General features: G+C 41.1%; 1 protein-coding gene across 18 annotated transcripts in view; it reads left to right on the plus strand.

Annotated features, from left to right (window-relative positions):
* The window catches only part of DST (dystonin), a 432,285-nt gene that overhangs the window by 196,528 nt on the left and 214,898 nt on the right, over window positions 1-20,859 (plus strand). For 9 of the 18 annotated variants that reach the window (XM_070418344.1, XM_070418362.1, XM_070418354.1 and 6 more), the window contains 3 exons: window positions 14,516-14,605; window positions 16,826-16,903; window positions 18,860-18,952. In XM_070418344.1, coding sequence (XP_070274445.1) covers window positions 14,516-14,605; window positions 16,826-16,903; window positions 18,860-18,952 — 261 coding nt within the window. Of the gene's footprint in view, window positions 1-14,515; window positions 14,606-15,135; window positions 15,235-16,825; window positions 16,904-18,859; window positions 18,953-20,859 lie in introns of all 18 variants that reach the window. The other 9 variants (XM_070418341.1, XM_070418345.1, XM_070418343.1 and 6 more) reach the window with 2 other exon arrangements.

Genomic DNA, 20,859 nt, shown 5'->3' on the forward strand with positions numbered 1-20,859 from the left:
TGAACCTCTCAAAGCCTTTGTTTTCGCATCTGTGAAGCAGTGATAAGAATAATGCCCTCTTGAAGGCAGGGGAGGATGGGGGGAAGGGGGAGAGATCAACCAAAAGACTTGTATGCATGCATATAAGCATAACCAATGGACACAGACATTAAGGGGGTGAGGGCACAAGGCGGGTGGTGGGAGGGCAATGGGAGGATAAGGACACATATAATAATACTTAATCAATAAAGAATAAAAAAAAGAATAATGCCCTCTTTATATCTGTACACCTTTTTAAATCATCAAGAAGCTTCAGGTTTGTCCTCCCATCTTCTGTAGCAGTGGTCTGATGTTTGCATTTTTATGGGTTTGAGTCATAATATTGCCTATATAATGAAAAGAGGAACTGCCCTTAGCACACAGCAATTGTTGTTTTTTTTAAACTGAGTGTTTTGGAGTGACATACAGGTTTCAAGTGTACAACTCAACTAAACATCGTCTACACACTACATCATGCGCCCTTTGCCCCAAGTAAAATCTCTTTCCGTCCCCATTTATCCACCCTTTACCCTGTTCCACCTCCCCCACTTCCCTCCCCCTCTGGCTATCACCGTGCTGCTGTCTGTGTCTGTGTGTTATATACAGGATGTCCCCTAAAATGTATATATACTTTAACAGTTGATAGCTCAATTTTGAAAATGAATTGTATTTTAATAAACACTGCCTTTAGAATTATTCAAAGTATGTGTATGCATTTTTGGGGGACACCCTGTATATTTTGCTCAATCCCTTTACTTATTTTTCATTCTTCCCTCTTGACAGCTGTCATTCTGTTCTATGTATTTATGTGTTTGTTTCTATTTTGTTTATTAAATTATTGTGGCTTTATAATAGCGCTACAGTCATGGATGCCATTTACCTGGTGAACTCTAAGTAAGGAAAAATAAACATGATTTTCATAACAGTCTGGCCCAGACCCACACACACACCTTTATTTTTCCTCCCATGGCTATGGCAGTTTGAGGTGAGAGGCCACCGTGAGCATTTGGCAGCTGGCTGTTTGTCTTATTAGTGAACCATCCCACATCAGTGGTTGAATTTAATCTAGAATAATTCACAGAGCAATAGCCCAGGAGAGCCACAACCACAACATAGCACCTCAAGCCTCCTGCCTGAGCAGAGAATCTGACACTCAGGTTTTCTACAAGAGCAGCCTTCCACTATTGAAAACAAAAAACCAAAATCCCCAAAACCCAGGTACTCTAATAGTACTACCGACTGAAGAATAGTGTAGAAATTCCATTTCTTAGATTTCTATACAGTTAAACCACATAGATACAGTATAGGCGTCCTTACAAGTTTTAAGAGTGGAAATGTTTCTTATAGATTTATTGTCCGAGTCAATGAGTTTCATGCTATCCTTCTTTTATCTCACAATTTGTCATTATTCCCAAATGTTTGAAAGATCTAACTTTTATTCTACATAAACTTAAAAAACGTAAGAAGCCATATTTGCAGACACTGTAATTTTACTGAACATTGTATATTATAGAGCCATTTTAATGTGTCTTTTGGGCTGTTAAATTCCAAAGTTTTGTCTGATAAATTTAATTTCTGATGAATGCTTTCTTGCTGAATTTTGAAATTTAAGTTTTCATAGTTGACAGGATCAAATAAAGATTTTTTTGGGGGGGCGGAGGAGCTGCAAAAAAATCAGGTTCCCAGTGCTGTGAGATGCCCTGGACCAAAAAAAAAAAAAAAAAAAAGACGTTTTAATTGCCCTTCACTGAGTAGGCACTCAAGGGCCCACAGCTGAGGGCATGGCTGAGGTACAGATGACTAATCATTTATTTATTCTTTGATTATCTATTGTCTGAAATACTGTGCAAAGCATGAGGCTTTTACAATGAGAACTGAAGACAGGGCCCTGTACTTTTAAGGGGCTTATTATGTCATCATGGACATGTGGGGAGGAAAAATACGTTTCCTCCACTTTTTAAAATTCTTCTGGCTGGACTAATAATCAATTCAACATGAGATAGATTAGCAGGAGAAAATGATCAAATTTATTATACATGTTCATTCAGGGTTCCATAAGAATATGAGACCAAGGACCAATGGGCAGTTTAGGCTTATATGCCATTTGAGCTAAGGAGAACGGGAGGGTTGTGGTTTGAGATTTCAAAGGTCAGGAAGGCAATTTACATGGAGATGGAAATGCAAGTTTGGTAAGTGAATGTTGGTCAATCTCTGTAAATGGTACATAGAAAGGACTTGGATGAAAGGAACTTGCTGATTCCTCACTGTCTGTTATACTTAGTTCATATTAAAATATCACTGTCTATGACAATAGCTTCTTTCCTGAAGCAGGTTCTCTATATAAATTCTTTTAGACAGTTAGGGGAAGGTCAAAGATTCCTTGAAAATAACCAGCCTAAAATAATTAATAGCTAAAACAGAAATATTTTGGGGTGGCGAACTCTGCTTCCCCGCAGACATAGAACTATTTTTTAAGAGGAGTGATGATTGGTATCTTGGTATAAACCAAGGAACATGGGAGTGCAGAAGGGGGGGGATCCTTCACAGCCTGGGTGACTGTAAAACGTGACCTTAAAGGAAAGGTAAGACTTCAGTAGCTAGAGGAGGAGTTGAAACAGAACAGCACTTTTGGTAGAAGGAACACCGTGAGCGCAAGCAGAGACATGACGGTGGTGGCTTTGAAAATGTGACCCCATCTGTTCAGCTGACGTTCTTTCCAAATTCTCATAGCCTTTGGGTTGGAAGTGAAACTCCGTTGGTAGGGTGCGGGGACCCGTGTATTTTGCAAATGTGGTCTCAGACTTGGTAGGTGTCAACCTGACTCAAATGTACTCTTGGTTAAACATGTTTAAAAGATAGGTTGCTTATAACGGGCTAGAGACAGAATAACTTCTGCTTAGATATTCGGCTTTAGTATGAGACACCGATGTGGCATCTTTTTTGATTAGTCATGTACAGCGGGGAGGACTAGCTGGTGAGCATCTGTGGCCCACAGACCTCGGTTGAGTAGATCAGAATCTGGAAATTTGGCAAAATTGTCATGTCACTTAGAAGTTAATCACTTTGAAAAAATTGGTAGCATCTTTGAAAGGTTTACTCTTCCTATGGAAGGTATAGTTCTGTTGCAGAGATTAGTTTTAACGTGTCAAATTTTTTTCCCTTTAAGTAATCAACGGAAAAAAACCTGTATTTATAATTCCTTCCAAGCAAATGAGTTTCCCAGATAGTTTATAGTGGTTTTATTTAGGAAAATGTAAATCATGGTACTGGGGACTTGGAGTTTCATCTGAATTTAAGGCAACAAAAAGTGTTAAACAAGAACAGGGAAGAGGTGTGAAGCCTTAGCATGAATTGCAGCAGAGGCAGTGGGATCTCATCATCTGGGGGTGTCTTTAAAAATAGTTTCAGTGTTTATCTCCCTGTGGCAGTTGTCTTGATCATAATCCTGTATTTCAAGGGTTTAGTGAGGAGGATACAACCAGTTGTTGTCAGTTGTTTATTTGTAAAGACTTGAGGAAATGGGCTTATGTTTAAAGGAGAGTGAATTAGTTTGCACAGAAAGTATTAGAATAGTATAAAGGCTTTAAGGCTATAAAATATACTCATAAGAGACTCTGTCAATTTTTCCCAATCCTTGAGACTTAGAAAGAGATGGAGCCACCACTTGTGTCATCCCTGCCCTTGGTAGTTTTTCCCTGGCAAAGAAGGCTCTGAAAGGGACACCAGGAAGTTCCGTGATGGTGTGACCAGAAGATACCCACATTGGCCAGCTCCACCCCTCCTGGAGCCTGAGCCACAGGTGGATTTTATTACTTGCCTAGCTCTCTCTGCCCTCTATGAGGACCTTGCTTCCTCCCCAGCCTAGAGCCTGACTCATCATATTCCAACCATTCCAGCAAGTGGATTCCTGTTCCACTGGGGACTGGGGGCTGGCGACTGTGCTACACATCACCTCTGAAGTAGATGAAATTACTTTTTGGGAGCTCAGTTGGTTCTTTGATTTTTTTGTATGTATTGAGAGGGTAGTCCGTCCCCTCCCTCCCCCCCCCCCCCCCCCCAAACAACTGCGCCGTGAAAGGTGCCAGAAGGAGAGTTCTTATTTGTGACAAGTATCCACTTAATTGTTGAATTGCTGTGTAGCAGGTCAGGCATCAACAACCTATAGTGCATTTGACAAAAGCCCCAAAGGAGATGATTCAGCTCAGAAGTATTCAGTAAGCCATGACCAGCACTTTAATCAGAATTGCAAAGTAGTTGAAATTTTTGTTTGTCATTTCCCTGTATCCCTTTCCTGGACTCTTCTCGCCCCACTGACCAGCCACCCAGGGTCCTCCCACTACCTTCTCAGTGTTAGAAGCGCTTCCTCTAGAATCCCATCATGCCCTTGCATTGCCTTCTCAAATCCACCCCCTCCCATGTTATTCCATCTTTGAAATCGATAATACAGATAATACATAGGTGTTAAGACAACTAGTCTGATAAAGTGACCTGGCATTAAAGGGCAAATGACTGATAGCTTGCTCCATCCCAGAAGCTGTCTTTATTTTCATATAGGAACTGAATGTATTTTACCTGAATGTACCTCCAATTTATAATAATTTATCTGAATCTGTCTTATGGCATTGGTATGACCTTACTGGAGAATCTTTAGTGGGGATTTATTGAGGAAATACACATTTTTAAAAACTAGTTGTTAATTTTATAAATTTTATAAAACTAGTTGTATAAATAAAACCAATTACAATTCTTTAAAATAATTTTATGTGATTTTCATTGAAAAATATGCACAATTCTGTTTCAAAACTTCTTCAAAGAAAACTAGAATTTGAAAGTATGGTGGAATTTTTTAAAAATGTTGATGGTAAAGGAAAGGACTTTGATGATGTAGGTATAGATTACCTTTGTTAAACAGACACTTTAGATTTAGTTATATTGTTTAGGACTTGGCACAAATGAACTCCTGTATGTAGATATGTAGGACTTAGCTATTATGATAGTACTAGAGGCCTGGTGCATGACATTTGTGCACTTGTAGGGGGGTCCCTTAGCCTAGCCTGTGCCCTCTCACAGTCTGGGAGCCCTCAGGGGATGTCCAACTGCCAGCTTAGGCCACCACCGCTGCTCTCGCCAGCCGTCAGCCCGGCTTCTAGCTGAGCAGCGCTACCCCTGTGAGAGTGTACTGACCATCAGGGGGCAGCTCCTGCATTGAACGCCTGCTCCCAGGTGGTCAGTGCACATCATAGCGACCAGTCATTCTGCCCTTCAGCCTATTTGCATATTACCCTTTTATTATATAGGATTTTCAATAGTAATTATTTGTCTTGTTATATTGCTATAGTCACATATTTACATTTATATCAAAATTTAGTTTTATTGACAAAATTATTTATTATTTGTTAGAAAGGTCAAGTGATTATAACCCCAGTTTCCCCAGATTTTTCTTTTTATTTCCCAAATTATGAGAATGTGAGAGGAATGGGAAAGAGGTGAGCATAAAAATGCTAGTTACTGGTACCTTCTCCTTTGATTATGCCATTGAAAACTGCTCTTGATAGAATAGTACTTAACCATAATCTTTTGAAGTGATAACTAGTTTAAAGGTTTATATAAGTAATGAGCTAGGAGGATATTTGATGTTAGGGTCAATTTGCATATTACCCTTTTATTATATAGGATAGAAGTGAACTCTAAAACAGTGAGCAAATACTATAAAATTGAGTATGCAAAGTAATTGATTTCTGATTTTATTTTCTCTTTTAGTTACATTATTTGTAATTGCTCAGCAAGATCTATGCAGACCTTCAGGGTGAGGGAAAAGCACATGCAAAACCAGATTTATGTCTGTCTTCATGTTGACAAATAGGAAGAGCTGGCAGGAAAGGTAGAGGACTCAAACCCAAACCAAAACAGACAAGAATCAATCATTCCAACCCCCAAATTAATACAGAAAGGAGCAATATGCTTTAAAAATTTGAAAGTTGAAATTGCCTTTTAAACAGGTCCCTATGACAATGCTGAACCTGGGCAGAAAAGAATACAAAAAACAGCAAGTTGAAACCATGACTAAATGCTCCCAAATAAAAATGAAGTTTTATCAGTAATATAAATGTGTTTTAAAAAAATTTGATTGTAGATTGTCTACCTGAAAGTTTAACAGAGAAATCTTTTTTTTTGCCAAAGAACTAATCAGGTCCATGTGAAGTAGATGGATTATTTGTGCTGCCTTGGGCTAACATTGGTTTGTTTCAAACTCCTTATTATTTTATTCATTAATACCTTAACACATTCTGAGAATCACGAGAATTCTTGTGTTTTCTGTTCTAAGGCTTGTGGCCAATCACAAGAATTCTTTAAAAATATATTAGCTTGTAAGAACATGTAATAAATAACTTCAAAATGCAAAGTGTGCCTTTAACACTTATGTAAAATGTGTTTTGTACTTGTTCAATAGAAACTTATCTGGCCACTGGGTAAAGCTAGCAATAAAACTACTGGTCCGCAATGTGTTAAGATATATGACAAATATCTTTATAGTTTAAAAAAACATTAAAAAATTCTATTTGGCATTAATGATGACTTATTAACATACTAGAGGCCCGGTGCACAAAAATTTGTGCACTCGGGGGGGAGGGAGGGTCCTTCAGTCCGGCCTGTGCCCTCTCGCAGTCTGGGACCCCTCAGGAGATAATGACCTGCTGGCTTAGGCCTGCTCCTGGGTGGCAGAGGGCAGGCCCAATCCCTAGGTGCAGCCCCTGGTCGGACTCAGAGCAGGGCTGATTGGGGAGTTGGGGCACCGCCCCCTGTGACGCACAGAGCAGGGCCGATCAGGGGGTTGGGGCGCTGCCCCCTGTCACGCACAGAGCAGGGCCCATCAGGGGGTTGGGGAGCTCCCCCCTGTCACGCACAGAGCAGGGCCGATAGGGGAGTTAGGGCACCGCCCCCTGTCACACACACAGCAGGGCAGATCAGGGGGTTGGGGCGCCGCCCTCTATCACCCACAGAGCAGGGCCGATCAAGGGGTTGGGGCGCTGCCACTGTCACACTCAGGGCAGGGCCGATGAGGAGGTTATGGCTCTACCCTGTCACACACAGAGCAGGGCCTGTGGGCGGGGGGTTGGGGCGCTGCACCCTGTCACACACAGAGCCGCAGGGCGATCAGGGGGTTTGGGCGCTGCCCCATGTCACGCTGATCCAGTGCCAGGAGGCCTCGCGGTTCCATTGATCCCGGTGCTGGGAGGCATATTACCCTTTTACTATATAGGATAGAGGCCTGGGGGCCAGCTGGTTTGCCCTGAAGGGTGTCTTGGATCAGGGTGGGGGTCCCCACTGGGGTGCCTGGCCAGTCTGGATGAGGTGATGATGGCTGTTTGCAGCTGGTCACACACCCTTCAGGGTGGGGGTCTCCACTGGGGTGCCTAGCCAGTCAGGGTGAGTAGCTGAGGGCTGCTTTCAGGGTGGCAGTTGACTGAAGCTCCCAACCGCTCCTTTTTTTCTTTTCTTTTTTTTTTAATTCTGGGCCAGCTTTAGCTCTGGCTCTAGCTCTGAGGCTTCCGCTGCTGAAAGCAGGTATCTGGTTTGTTTCGGTTTTATAATCGAAACAATGTATAACTCCAGCTCTGAGATCCCGGCTGGCTGAAAGCTGGTTTCTGGGGTTTTGTTTAGCTTCTATATTTGTTACAATGTTTCTTAGAGTTGCAGCTCAGAGGCCTGCAAGTCAGGCGTTGAACGTTGGAGTCTGCAGTCACTGGAGCAAGCAAGCCTCATGTTCGCTTCCAGCTGCCTGGCTGCCGGCCGCCATCTTGGCTGACAGTTAATTTGCATAAGGATATGCTGATTAGCCAATGGGAAGGGTAGTGGTCGTACGTTAATTACCATGTTTCTCTTTTATTAGTGTAGATTGCCTAAAAAGCATGACTATCTTTTTTCTACATCCCCTAAGGATGTTTCCCCATTATACTCCCTGCACCAGTATAGAATTTACATAGTTTGAGCTATGCTTTTTATTCTTTCACAACTCTTAAAGAAATAATACTGAAATAAATTTGTAATATACGAAACTGTTCAGATAGGGCAACTACTTAAGGTAATATCTGGTTTTAAGCATTTCTGTGAATTTTATTGATTTATTTTTAAATATGTTTTTATTGATTTGAGAGAGACAGAAAGGGAGAGGGAGAGAGAGAAACATTGATGAGAGAGGAACATCGATTGGCTGCCTCCTGCACGCCTACTGGGGGATTGAGCTCACAATCCTGGGCATGTGCCCTAACTGGGAATCAAACCCGTGACCTCTTGGTGCATGGGTGGATGCTCAGTTCACTGAGCTACACAGGCCAGGCCATTTCTGAGTATTTTAAAAGCATCAACTTACTGATCAATAATTGATGATGGTGATATATTGATAGACTATTTTAAATTTATTTTTTAAAAATATTTTTATTGATTTCAGAGAAGAAGGGAGAGATATAGAAACATCAATGATGAGAGGGAATCATTGATCAGCTGCCTCCTGAATGTCCCCCACTGGGGATCGAGCCTGTAACCTGGGCATGTGCCCTGAGCGGGAATAGAATCATGGACCTCCTGGTTCATAGGTCAACACTCAACCACTCAGCCACACCGGCCGGGCTTAAATTTATTTTTTTGAAGTAGAACTTTTAAGGAGCTCTCCCAAGAGAATTTGATAGCTTATTTTTTATGAATGTATTTGTTTGAAGTATAAAAATGACATTGAAAATCATTTTCATTGAAGCTTACGGTGCCCCTTCTCTTTACCCAGTTCGTGCAAGGCAGAGAGATTATCTCATTTGGGACAAGCCTTCTTCTATTATTTATGTTCCTTTCTAAAGATAGCCAGTTGTTTTCCAGAATACTGCATCTTTTAGGTGTAGGACTCTTTAAGAGAGGACTGAATCCTTCCTGATATAGAAAAAGTTTGCTTTTTCCTGAGGGACCGTTCCTCCTTCATTGCATACAGACTGGGCCCCCAGCAGCTTGGTTGTGCTTTGGGCTTGCTCAAGATAATAGTTTACAAGTTACATGTTGGTCAGAGATGCTCTGTCCTCATCCTGTTTAAAAGCCTTCAGTGGTTCTCTTTACTTGGGAAATGTCTAAGCTTTTTGAAACGACATGTAAAGCCGCCATGTCTCCTGGCCCACCTTCCTACCTCACCTTCCACCTCCCATTTCATCGATTTCACGGACTGTTTCCTTCCTTGCATGCATCCTTGCCCTTTTCCTTTGTTCTTATTCTTCCCTTTACCTGGCACATTTTCATGTCTTAACCAGGCGGACTTCTTAGCCTTCAGACTTGGTTAGAGCTCCTCAGAGCCTGAGCTGCTCTGACTATATTTACTCTAGACTGAATTTTCCTCTCTAAATTTCTACCATCTCAGACTGCAAGCCTCAAAAGGTGGCACTCTCTTGTTATTCTGTTTGTACCTTTAGAACGTAAATGATTCCCTGGCATATAGTGGATGCTCAATAAATATTTAGTGACCTATATGGTAACAGTATGTTTAAATGTGGAAAGTAAAACTTTTGTCAAATTAGGATTAACATCAACCAATACAAAGTCAGACTTTTGAAAAAGGCAGTTTTAAACTAGCTAGACAGTGAGTGATCTTATCTTTAAAGTAGAATTTGATTTAGCCCACATAAAATCAATTACAATAACAATTTAAGAGTAGTATTTTTCAACAGTTAAGCCATTTAAATGGACAGACCTGGCTCCATCTCTTCTATTGTCTCTCAAAAATAAATTTGAGATGCGTGTTGCCTCCATCACCATCACCACAGCACCCTGTTTAGAATCTCTCTCCCCCTAAGCCTCACCATTTTTTTCTGCTTACTTTATTTTTCTTCCTTAGGCTAGCTACTCTTCTTAAGCAAAAGATTGGAAGATTGGTGCCCTCTAGGGGTAAACTGCAGGTGCAGCGCAGTACACACATTTTAGAGAACACTGCACAATTCTGGGAGAATCGTATGAAATACAGAAAATGATGCTTCCTCCTTCTTATGTAATTCACGTTATGTAACTTAATCCCACAGTATCTCACAGTGCTTTCAGTTTGCTCATCTGCTCCTCTAGCACTATTTATTCAGACAGTTTTTTGTTCCACAGGGAGAAAATATCCAAAATGAGAAGAAAGGCTGTTTTATTAAAAATTGAAAACGGAAGGTTATGACTGTTGGCAGTTAGTGTAGTCATTTGTGAAGGAAAGTTACCGGCCAGATGTCTGTGACTCAGACCCAGGACAAAATAAAAAGCTTTTCTGTTTCAGCTTAACTATTTAATTTCTTCTTTTCTTTCTCCTAAATTTCAGATATTTCTCCAGAACCCCATTTCCCCCCCTCTCAGTTCATCCACTAGCACTCTTTCCCCATAATGTTGGTTTGTAATTTTTAACTAACATTCTCTTTCATCTCATTCTTTTGTGGTGAGTAGAATGAGCCAAGTTTTAAAAGGTCTTAGCACAGGGTCAGGTACCTAGTATTAACTTTTGTGTGTTTATTTTTGTTTATTATTATTAATGATGGTGGCATTTGTTTTTCATAGAATGATAAAGATGATAACATCTTATATTTGTCTAGCTTTTTCATATGCAGTATTTTTGTACACTCTCAGAATAATCACCCGAGATAGAAAAATAGGCAGTATCACATGGCAACCAGCGCCTCAGAATTTTTTCAGGCATTATGATGTTAGTTTATTTCTGCACCCCTCCCAAATTATTTTTTTAAAACTTTTTTTATTGATTTCAGAGAGGAAGGGAGAGGAGAGAGAGAAACATCAATGATGAGAGAGAATCATTGATCGCCTGCCTCATGCATGCCCCTACTGGGGATCGAGCCCGCAACCCTGGCCTGTGCCCTGACTGGGAATCAAACCGTGATCTCCTGGTTCATAGGTCGAGGCTCAACCACTGAGCCACATCGGAAAACTGGTCCCCTCCCAAATTCTCAAGAAATTAGGCCAAAGGCTTGAGAGCAGCTTTCCATTTTACATATTTTAAGTTGTCACATTACATTTTGAAAATATAACTTTTATTTTCAGATCATAGAATTTTTGTTTCTAGTTTGAACAGAGGCCTTCTCTTTCCAAATTTTGATTTTGCAAATGAGAAAATTTAGGCAGCTGGTACTAGTTTATGGGACTCGTGGTAAAAGCAACACTAAAATGCAGGCCTCCTAACTTGTTTTGCCTTATAACATGTTTTCTCTCCTAAGTTTTGATAGCGTAATATTATTGTTTTTCTTTTATAAACATCCCTAATTTAATTTTTCTTTATTGTTTCATAAATATGGAGAAAAATGACACTTTGTTTTGGAAAGTTTCTCTGATGTAGGAGGTTTAGTTCAATCTGGCAAAGCAAGTTGTGAAATAGCCTTCCTATGAAATAAGTGTTCAGAATCACACCCGTCTTTCACTGTCCTGGAGTGAGAAAGACATAGGAAGTGGAAGGAGTGTCATGTGAGCCTCGCAGGACATGGGTGGGATGGCATGGGTTCAGGAGGCCAAGCACTTGTAGCAGATATCCCTACTTGGCAGACTGAACAGAGGTTTGGGGAAATCTTTGGTGGTTTGAGCTCTAAAATCACAAGCTTAAATCTGGCTTTGGAAGAGAGGAAGAAGCTGAGGGTTAACTTTGTGCTAGTGATAATGGTCATGAAAAACCCTACACCACAAGATTTCTGTTGTGCAGAGGAAGGTTTGGACAGAGGTCTTCTAACCTTACATCTGTGAATTTTTAAAAAACGTTTTATTTTGAAATAATTATAGGTTCATGGAAGCTTCCAAGAATACTGCCCTTTATCCAGGTTACAGTTGTATATATATATATATATATATATATATATACACACACACACATACATATATATATATATATACATATATATATATATACATATGCATATATATATATATATATATATGCATATGTATGTGTGTGTGTGTGTGTGTGTGTGTATATATATATATATATATCCTCACCAGAGGAGTGAGGATATTTTTTCCCATTAATTCTAGAGAGATTGAAAGAGAGACTCACACATAGATGTGACAGAGACACATCAATTGGTTGCCTCCCACAAGCTCCCTGACCAGGGGCGGGGATCAGACCTGCAACCCAGGTACATGCCCTTGACTGGGAATTGAACCCGTGTCCCTCAGGTGTGCAGATCGACACTCTTAACCACTGAGCCATTCTGGCCAAGGCCATCTGTGGATTTTTAATGTGTAGAGTGTGTGCTTCTGGCATCCAGATCTTGTGGCCAGAGAGTAGGAAGACCAACAGGGGGTAAAAAGTTGTCTCTCTTGTTAAGTTGGCTCCATTTGCTGTATCAGGAGTCATGAAGATCAGGGCATTGCCTCTATTTTTAAAAATTGTAACTCCATGTAATAGTCCAGGCTTATATTTATACTGGAGGCCCAGTGCACAAAAATTTGTGCACTGGGGGGGGGGGGGGAGAGGGTCCCCCAGCCCGGCCTGTGCCCTCTCGCAGTCTGGGACCCCTCGGGAGATAACAACCTGCTGCCTTAGGCCTGCTCCCGGGTGGCAGAGGGCAGGCCCAATCCCTAGGTGCAGCCCCTGGTCGGGCTCAGAGCAGGGCCGATTGGGGAGTTGGGGCGTCGCCCCCTGTCATGCACAGAGCAGGGTGGATCGGGAGGTTGCGATGCCACCCTCAGTCACACTCAGGGTAGGGCCGATTGGGGGGTTGGGGCACCGCCCCCTGTCACACTCAAGGCAGGGTCGATGGGAGGTTGCGGCACCACCCCCTGTCACGCACAGAGCAGGGCCAATCAGAGGGTTGGGGCGCTGCCCCCTGTCACTCACAGAGCAGGGCCAATCAGGGGGTTGGGGCGCTGCCCCCTGTCACTCACAGAGCAGGGCCGATCAGGGGGTTGGGGCGCTGCCACTGTCACTCACAGAGCAGGGCCCATCAGGGGGGTTGGGGCTCCGTACCCTGTCACACACAGAGCAGGGTCGATCAGGGGGTTGGGGAGCTCCCCCCTGTCACGCACAGAGCAGGGCCGATAGGGGAGCTGGGGCACCGCCCCCTGTCACACACAGAGCAGGGCGGATAAAGGGGTTGGGGCGCTGCACCCTGTCACAGTCAGGGCAGGGCTAATGGGGAGGTTATGGCTCTACCCTGTCACACACAGAGCAAGGCCCGTGGAGGGGGTTTGGGGCACCACCCTCTATCACCCACAGAGCAGGGCCGATCAGGGGGTTGGTGCGCCGCCACTGTCACACTCAGGGCAGGGCCGATGGAGAGGTTATGGCTCTACCCTGTCACACACAGAGTAGGGCCCGTGGGGGGTGGGGGGTTGGGGCGCCGCACCCTGTCACACACACAGCAGGGCCGATCAGGGGGTTGGTGCTCCGCACCCTGTCAAACACAGAGCCGCAGGGCAATCAGGGGGTTGGGGAGCTCCCCTCTATCAGGCACAGAGCAGGGCTGATCAGGGGATTGGGGAAACCTTCCCCTGTCACGAACAGAGCAGGGCGGATAGAGAGGTTGTGGCCCAGCCCCCTGTCACACACAGAGCCACAGGGTGATCAGGGGATTGGGGAGCTCCCCCCTAGCAGGCACAGAGCAGGGCTGATCAGGGGGTTTGGGCGCTGCCCCTTGTCACGCTGATCCCAGTGCCGGGAGCCTCACTGCTCCGCTGATCCCGGTGCCGGGAGGCATATTACCCTTTTACTATATAGGATAGAGGCCTGGTGCATGGGTAGGGGCTGGCTGGTTTGCCCTGAAGGGTGTCCTGGATCAGGGTGGGGGTCCCCACTGGGGTGCCTGGCCAGTCTGGGTGAGGGGCTGAGGGCTGTTTTCCGGAAGCGGGTGACTGAAGCTCCCAACTGCTCCTTTTTTCTTTTTATTTTATTTTATTCTGGGCCAGCTTTAGCTCTGAGGCCTCGCTGCTGAAAACATCGATACAATGTTGCGGTCCAGCTGACTGAAGCCTGGCTGAATGAAAGCCGGTTTCTGGGGTTTTGTTTAGCTTCTATATTTGCAACATAGTACATAGTTGCTTTGAGTTGCAGCTGAGAGGCTGGCAGTGGCAGGCGGGGAACGTTGGAGTCCGCAGTCACTGGAGCAAGCAAGCCTCCCTGCTCGCTTCAGTGCATGGCTGCCAGCCGCCATCTTGGCTGACAGTTAATTTGCATAAGGATATGCTGATTAGCCAATGGGAAGGGTAGCGGTCGTATGCTAATTACCATGTTTCTCTTTTATTAGTGTAGATAGTGTGTTAAAACATGTATTAATTCTACTTGTCTTTGTGAGTTATTAATCTGAAAATTACATTTTTAGTGTTTAGATTTCAAATTTAAATTTAGTATTTAAGTAGTAAGAGAATAAAAATTTTAAAAATCACTATATGAATGAATACCATAGAAGAAATGTTTCCTACTTTGTCCTCTTCCTTGTTTGAGTATTAAGGATGATCTTGGGTTCTAGGACCGAAAGTTAAATTGCTTTTCTCTGTGTAGGTTCGAAAACACGTGAATGATCTCTATGAAGACTTAAGGGATGGACACAACTTGATCTCTCTTTTAGAGGTTCTTTCGGGAGACACCCTGGTAAGTTGTAAATTTCTTAATTTATTTTGAAGAACATATGCATATGACTGGGATGTTTTTGGCACAGACTGCTCAGATTTTTGTAATATTCATCTTTTTGAGCTGTAACTTCTGCCTGAAAAAAAAAAGTTTTGGTTGGATTCCTAAGCATTTTCAGATTTTGAATGATATGACTTTGGAAGATTGAAGCACTTTGATCACCTTGCTTATATGCTCAATTTTATAATTAAAATACTATTTTTGTTCTTGCTTTTCTTTTTTGTTTACCTTTGGGTTGTTTTGCTTAGCAGAAGTTGTATGCATAATATAACCACACATTAAAAGACTCACAAACAGCCAGGAAATAAGCACCGCTTTCTGAAAAATGGTCTAACCCACTCCACAGGTGTCATTTCCTTTTTTTTGTGAACATGACTTCCCCGTTCTTGGTTACCTGTTCTCCTTCATTATGTTCTGTTCATGCTCTTCTTTTCATTTCTGGTCTGTCTTGTGTCTTTGCTGTCCTATCTTCTGTCTGTTATATTCATTAGCCAAGGGAGCGAGATTTTTTGAAGACCTTACGATTGGTGAGTGCAACAGAAGCATGCGAATATGAACAGCATGAGGATGTGGAGGATGAGGATAAGGGGGTAGGTGTTGGCCCCCATAACTCAACTAACCTAGCCTTACAGTGCGGTGAGCGCTAACGCGATAGACAAGTAACCCACGGGTTCGGGCTCCTTTGTAGAAAACGTTAGAAAGGACCAAAACCCACAATGAGGTGGATGTGTGTGAACCAAGACATTGGACAAAGGAAATATTTTCTCTTTAAATTTATTTATAGATTACTGTGCACTGCATGGTAATTGAACATAAGCACTTAAGGGATAAGATGGCATTTTAGCTAAAGGATTTTATATAGTTACGGACATCTTGACAACTAGCCTGCTAATTTTTATGCAAAGTTATCCTATTTCTAGAATTTATATTTCAAACATGGCAACTGTTTTTTGCTTTACTTGAAGGAACTTCTGGATACTTATTTAATATTTAAGTTTATACTTTAAATCATAGCTGTTGGCATTAGGTATTTAACGGACATTCTTTATCCTGCCACCTGTGTCTCATTTTATTTAGAAAGAGAGAAGGTTCTAACAATCTAGAGTCCTGACAACTAACAGAGCTGATGACAATTAGTTGACCACAGTCCACCTTTGCAAGACCTATGTGCTTCTTTTGCCATCTACATCCCTAGTGCCCCCTGATTTCATTGGAAATTGTGCTTTTTTTTTTTCTTGGATCTAGTGGGTGAATTCACCAACATCATTCCTACCTGTTGTATAGAACCTACTTTTCCATTCTGTTGTGTGCTGTCTTTTTTATTATGGGGCCTTGGCTTCAGCACCCTATTCATATTTGAGAAGCTAAGATCTCAGTTTTACTTTTTCCCCCTTTGGAAGATTTGTTGTGGCAAATTTCAGCTTCATTCTTTGTATTTTTGTTAAGCATTTTCCCAGCTCTGTTTCCTTATGTTTTCCTTTTGCCAACTTGCAGTGATTCTAAAGGGAAACAGTATCAAGGAAAAGAATTATGGTTTGTCAGCTTTCCTGAAGTGGAAAGCTATTATAGAGTCCTACCAATTTTGTGGGAAAAAAACCCACTAAAATAAAATAAAGAGGAAATATATTAAATGGTTTTAATTGCTTTTCTCCCTTCCTCTATCATGGCTAAGTAAAGCTCCACTGTCTTTCTCCTTCTTGGTGATTTTTTAATACTAATTGCATGCTACTTTTCCTCATTTTCATTCACATGCCGTGTATATATATATATATATTTATAACAATCATTTTGATAACTGTTAGAATTCATTAAGAAGGGAAAATGGTATTTAATTCTTCTTGTGCAGCCATACCTTAATAACTATAGGCTAGAATTGTATTTTAGTGAATATAAAAAGTCTATATGTTCTATGGTATTTTCTCTGTTCCTTTGTTTAAATAAAGCATTTGGAATACAGAATATGTTTAAATAAAACATATTGGGATAAATCCCTAGTAGTTTAAATTTAATCCCAGATAATACAAAAAAATTAGAACTGCCTTTAAAGAATTTAATGGGCTTACCCCAAACAGTAAATATTGTTTTGACATATTAAGATAAGCATAATGTATATTTATGTAGTATGTTGTCCTTGTTATCAAAAACTAGTGTTTTTCATACCCTGCATTTTTCTATTCTTAGCCCAGAGAAAAAGGTCGGATGCGTTTTCACAGACTACAGAATGTACAAATTGCACTTGATTATTTGAAAAGACGCCAGGTAAGATGTTTTTCAAAGACCGTAATCATCCCATATAATAAAAGCCTAATATGCTAAGTGTCTGACCGTTTGTTCCACCATTCGTCCAGTCGCTATGATGCATACTGACCACTAGGGGGCAGACACTCCAACCAGTAGGTTAGCTTGCTGCTGGGGTCCAGCCGATCGGGACTGGGTGAGAAGGGCTGGACACACCCTGGAGCCCTCCTGCGGCCCCTCCCCAGCCCCGATCGTGCACCATTGGGGTACCACGGCCTGGCCTGTGCCCTCTCGAAATCCAGGACCCCTCAGGGGATGTCCACAGGCCTGGATGAAGGACCCTATCGGTGCACGGATTTGTGCACTGGGCCTCTAATATAACCATATGTGACTGAGTTAATCTACATAGAATCATGTTAGGGAATGAAAAGGTTAAATTAGACTATGAATTGTAATCATTATACTTGTGCTTCTGTGAGACAAATATTCTAAAATATTTATAAACGTTTGCTCCAAAGAAAAGAAAGTTAATAGTAGTTGTAAGCTTAGAGGAATTACAAGTGGTTACATTTCCATTTGAATAAGAGCTACTGATTTTCCTTCTGTCAGAATTTGAGTGCTTTTGCCTAGGAAGTTAATGATAGAATGTTAAGAATGTCTATGAACAGTTCTTAGCAGGAGGGAGGCAATACCTTAATTTTTATACTTACTTTATAAAACTATTTTTATAAAAATAGTTCATAATATTTTAAAAATTATTAAGTATTTTTAATATCTAGTAGTGATGAGGCAATGGTTTATTTTCTGTAAGTACATAATACTGGGTAATTTATAAGTAGTTAAAAGTAAAGCAACATTTCTGACAATAGTCTCCAACTGGCTTGAGGTTTCAGAAAAAATCAAGGAAAAGAATGAACACCATATTGGATGTGATATTGATTTTGGTAGCATTGTATATAAGAATGGTATAAACCAAATAATTGGTAACTTTCAGTGAGTAGAAAAAAGGAGAAAAAGACATTCAGGAGAACTGAAAGTTGCTGAAAACAGTGGGAACTATTTTGTTCTTGATGGAGTAGGAGGAAGGGAGGGAGACGGGGAGAGGGAAACACTATCTTTTATTAGTTCTTCATTTAGGTTATTATGAATGTGAAAATGCTTTTAGTTTTTAAATTCTAATAAATATTGTGTGTTCCAATATTTTAAATGTTATTGGTACTTGCCTTACTGTTTTTAATTCCAGTGGAAGTTTCCAGAAGGATTAATGGTTAATTATAATCTCCTGGTATGAAATGTATTTGGCGGTATTTTGTCTGGGAAGTAAAATGTTAGCTATCATTGTATTTAATTTTTGGTATTCAATTCATGATATATAATTCTTTTGTCCATCCAGGAGGTAATGTTAGATGTTGTCGTTGCATTTATTTACTTGAATGCATGACATGACAGTTGATAAGCTTTAAGTCTGATATATATATATTTGAACAGCCTTAGAAATGTCTAGTCACTCATGTAATTATTTATCTTGGTAACAGTTTGTGATAAAGAAATAGAAAAGTAATGCTAGTTTTTATTTAACCCTTTTTGAAGGAAGTGTGACAGAGTTTTAAAAATTATGGTTTAGAACTGTTTCCTACTTAATTGTAATCTTATTTTCAAAAGACAAATGTCCAATTAAAAAAATCTCAAGTATCTAAGACTTCTCACTTGAGCTGTACTTTTGTTTTAATAAATGAGTAGTTTTATTACTTGATCTGGAAGACAAAACCAAGATAATCCCCGCTTTTCTTTGTCGCTACTTTATATTTGCAATCTAAAATGAATGAAGGTAGGGGGTAAAACAGTATTTTGAGGATTACTGGTATTTAAATCATTCAGTTTTTTTTCTTTGTATAATTTAGCATCGCTTTTATATAAAGATAAGTCGTGATGGTTTGAAAAAGTTTTTTTTTTATCTCTTTTTCACATATAAAACAGGTGAAATTAGTGAATATTAGAAATGATGACATAACAGATGGAAATCCCAAGTTGACTTTGGGATTAATCTGGACAATAATTTTGCACTTTCAGGTAAGCTTAATTTTTCTTGATTGCCATTTCTTTTAGCCTCTTATTGCTAATTCCAAGTGGTTCATTCACGTCAAGTATGAATTATGCATTCATATCCTATGGAAGATAGTAAATTTTAGGCTTGTTTTCTTAAACAATTTATTTGTATTATTTCTTTCAAGTTACTACTTGTGAACCTGGTATCCCATTTCCTGTTGTTGATAACCTGAAATGTCTTTAGGACGAAGCTTGCCATCTCAGAGTTGGACCACACGATTCTTTTTAATTGAATGCAGACACATTTCTTTTGTTTATTGGGAAGTGTTACGTGATTTAGATATGCAAAAATTTTATTACTTCATATAGAATGGTTTTCACTGGTATTATGGTTTCTTCACTATGCAAACTATTTTCTCTTATTGGTAGACACTAGATGGCAGTATCATTATGATAAAGCGATCTTCTGAATTAGTATTCATGTTTTTATATAGAGCTACACTTTTTCAAACTAGATTTGGGGAGGGTAAATGCAAATACATAAAAATTTATTAGCAACGAATGATTATTTAATAAATTGAGAGCTGATTGTGAGTTTTAGTTTTGGAAAAAAGATACATTTTGAAAAAAGCCATCTTTATTTGAAAAGCTGAGTCCTAATTTTGGAATTTGCTTTTGTTTATTAATGCCGTGCCTGCCCACACAGTGTTCTGTGTGCAGCACAGAGCCTGGCCCACAGGAGGCATGTGGCACATCTTACTGACGGACTGTGCAGTGGGCCTTGAAAGAGGAGGAAATTGCCTGCCAGCTTCAGAAAGGAGCTGGGGTTTTGAGCCGGATTTTGAGAGGAGTTAGATTTACTTCTTATATTTTAAAAATTCGACTAGGACACAGGATTTGTAGGGAAATGGTGGAAAATCGTGTACCTGGGGCTCATTCGGGAGCAGGAAAAGTCTGACAGGTATGGAGAGCTACAGGAAGTAGAGTCTAGGTAGGTTCCAGCTTCTGAACAGGCAGCTGAGAGAAGTTGCAGCAACCAGAAATCAGAGGCGCAGACTCAGGTACCAGGAGACCCAGGGAACCGGGTGTCAGGCAGCCAGACTGCAGGGCAGCTAACATAGGTGGATGTCCACTCATCTGGGCATTGATGTCGGAGACCCAGTAACAGGAACTGGAGGCAGGACCCTGAAGGCCTGTGGGCTTCCATTTCTAGAGGACCCCATCCTCAGGGGACCCAGGGGACTGAGCCATAAACCAAGGCAGAGATTTGGGCATGGAGCCAGACCTTGTTACCAGAATTGGGTAAAGACTGAGTAGAACTGGCCAAAAGCTGATTTCACATGGATTTCCTCGGCAGCTTTCTCAGGGCATCTTTAATCAGCCCCGAGTGGATCAGGTTCCTCGACTTTAAGTAGGGTTGAAACTGCAAGAACCCCACTTTGGAGGGTTAGAGGCCTATTGGGAAAGGGAGCCAATCACATCATTACTGACGGAGCTGGTGAGACAGGTTGTGCTTTGAATGTTGGAGTGAGAATCCCTGTGGGGCAGTGGGGAAACACTCAGGTTTTGGGGGGGAGGCAGAATTAAGTTTCATTGTTGGCTCTTTTGTTTATGGCTGTGACGGCATTGAATAAGTCGCTTAATCACTCTGCACCTGAAAAATAATTTTTTTGGAAACTCAGCCTATCAATTCTATGTAAAATAAATTGAAATGAGCAGAGTCCATAATGAGGGAGATAATCTAAGAAGCTGAGGTGGTGGTTTCTAAATGGAGTGATAAAGGCCAAGACTCAGATGGGGATGGAAAATGGACCCCGAGAGATGGCATTTTAAAGGAAGAGAGAAAGGGATTTGGTGATAGTGAATAATGGATGAAGGAGAGGGAATAAAGATTACTCCAAACTTACAGCCTGGGAGATAAAAACCAACTG

This window comes from Myotis yumanensis, unplaced genomic scaffold (genome assembly GCF_028538775.1).
Source record: "Myotis yumanensis isolate MYYU_CA2020_CCGP unplaced genomic scaffold, mMyoYum1.0.hap1 SCAF_6, whole genome shotgun sequence".
Taxonomy (NCBI): Eukaryota; Metazoa; Chordata; class Mammalia; order Chiroptera; family Vespertilionidae; genus Myotis; species Myotis yumanensis.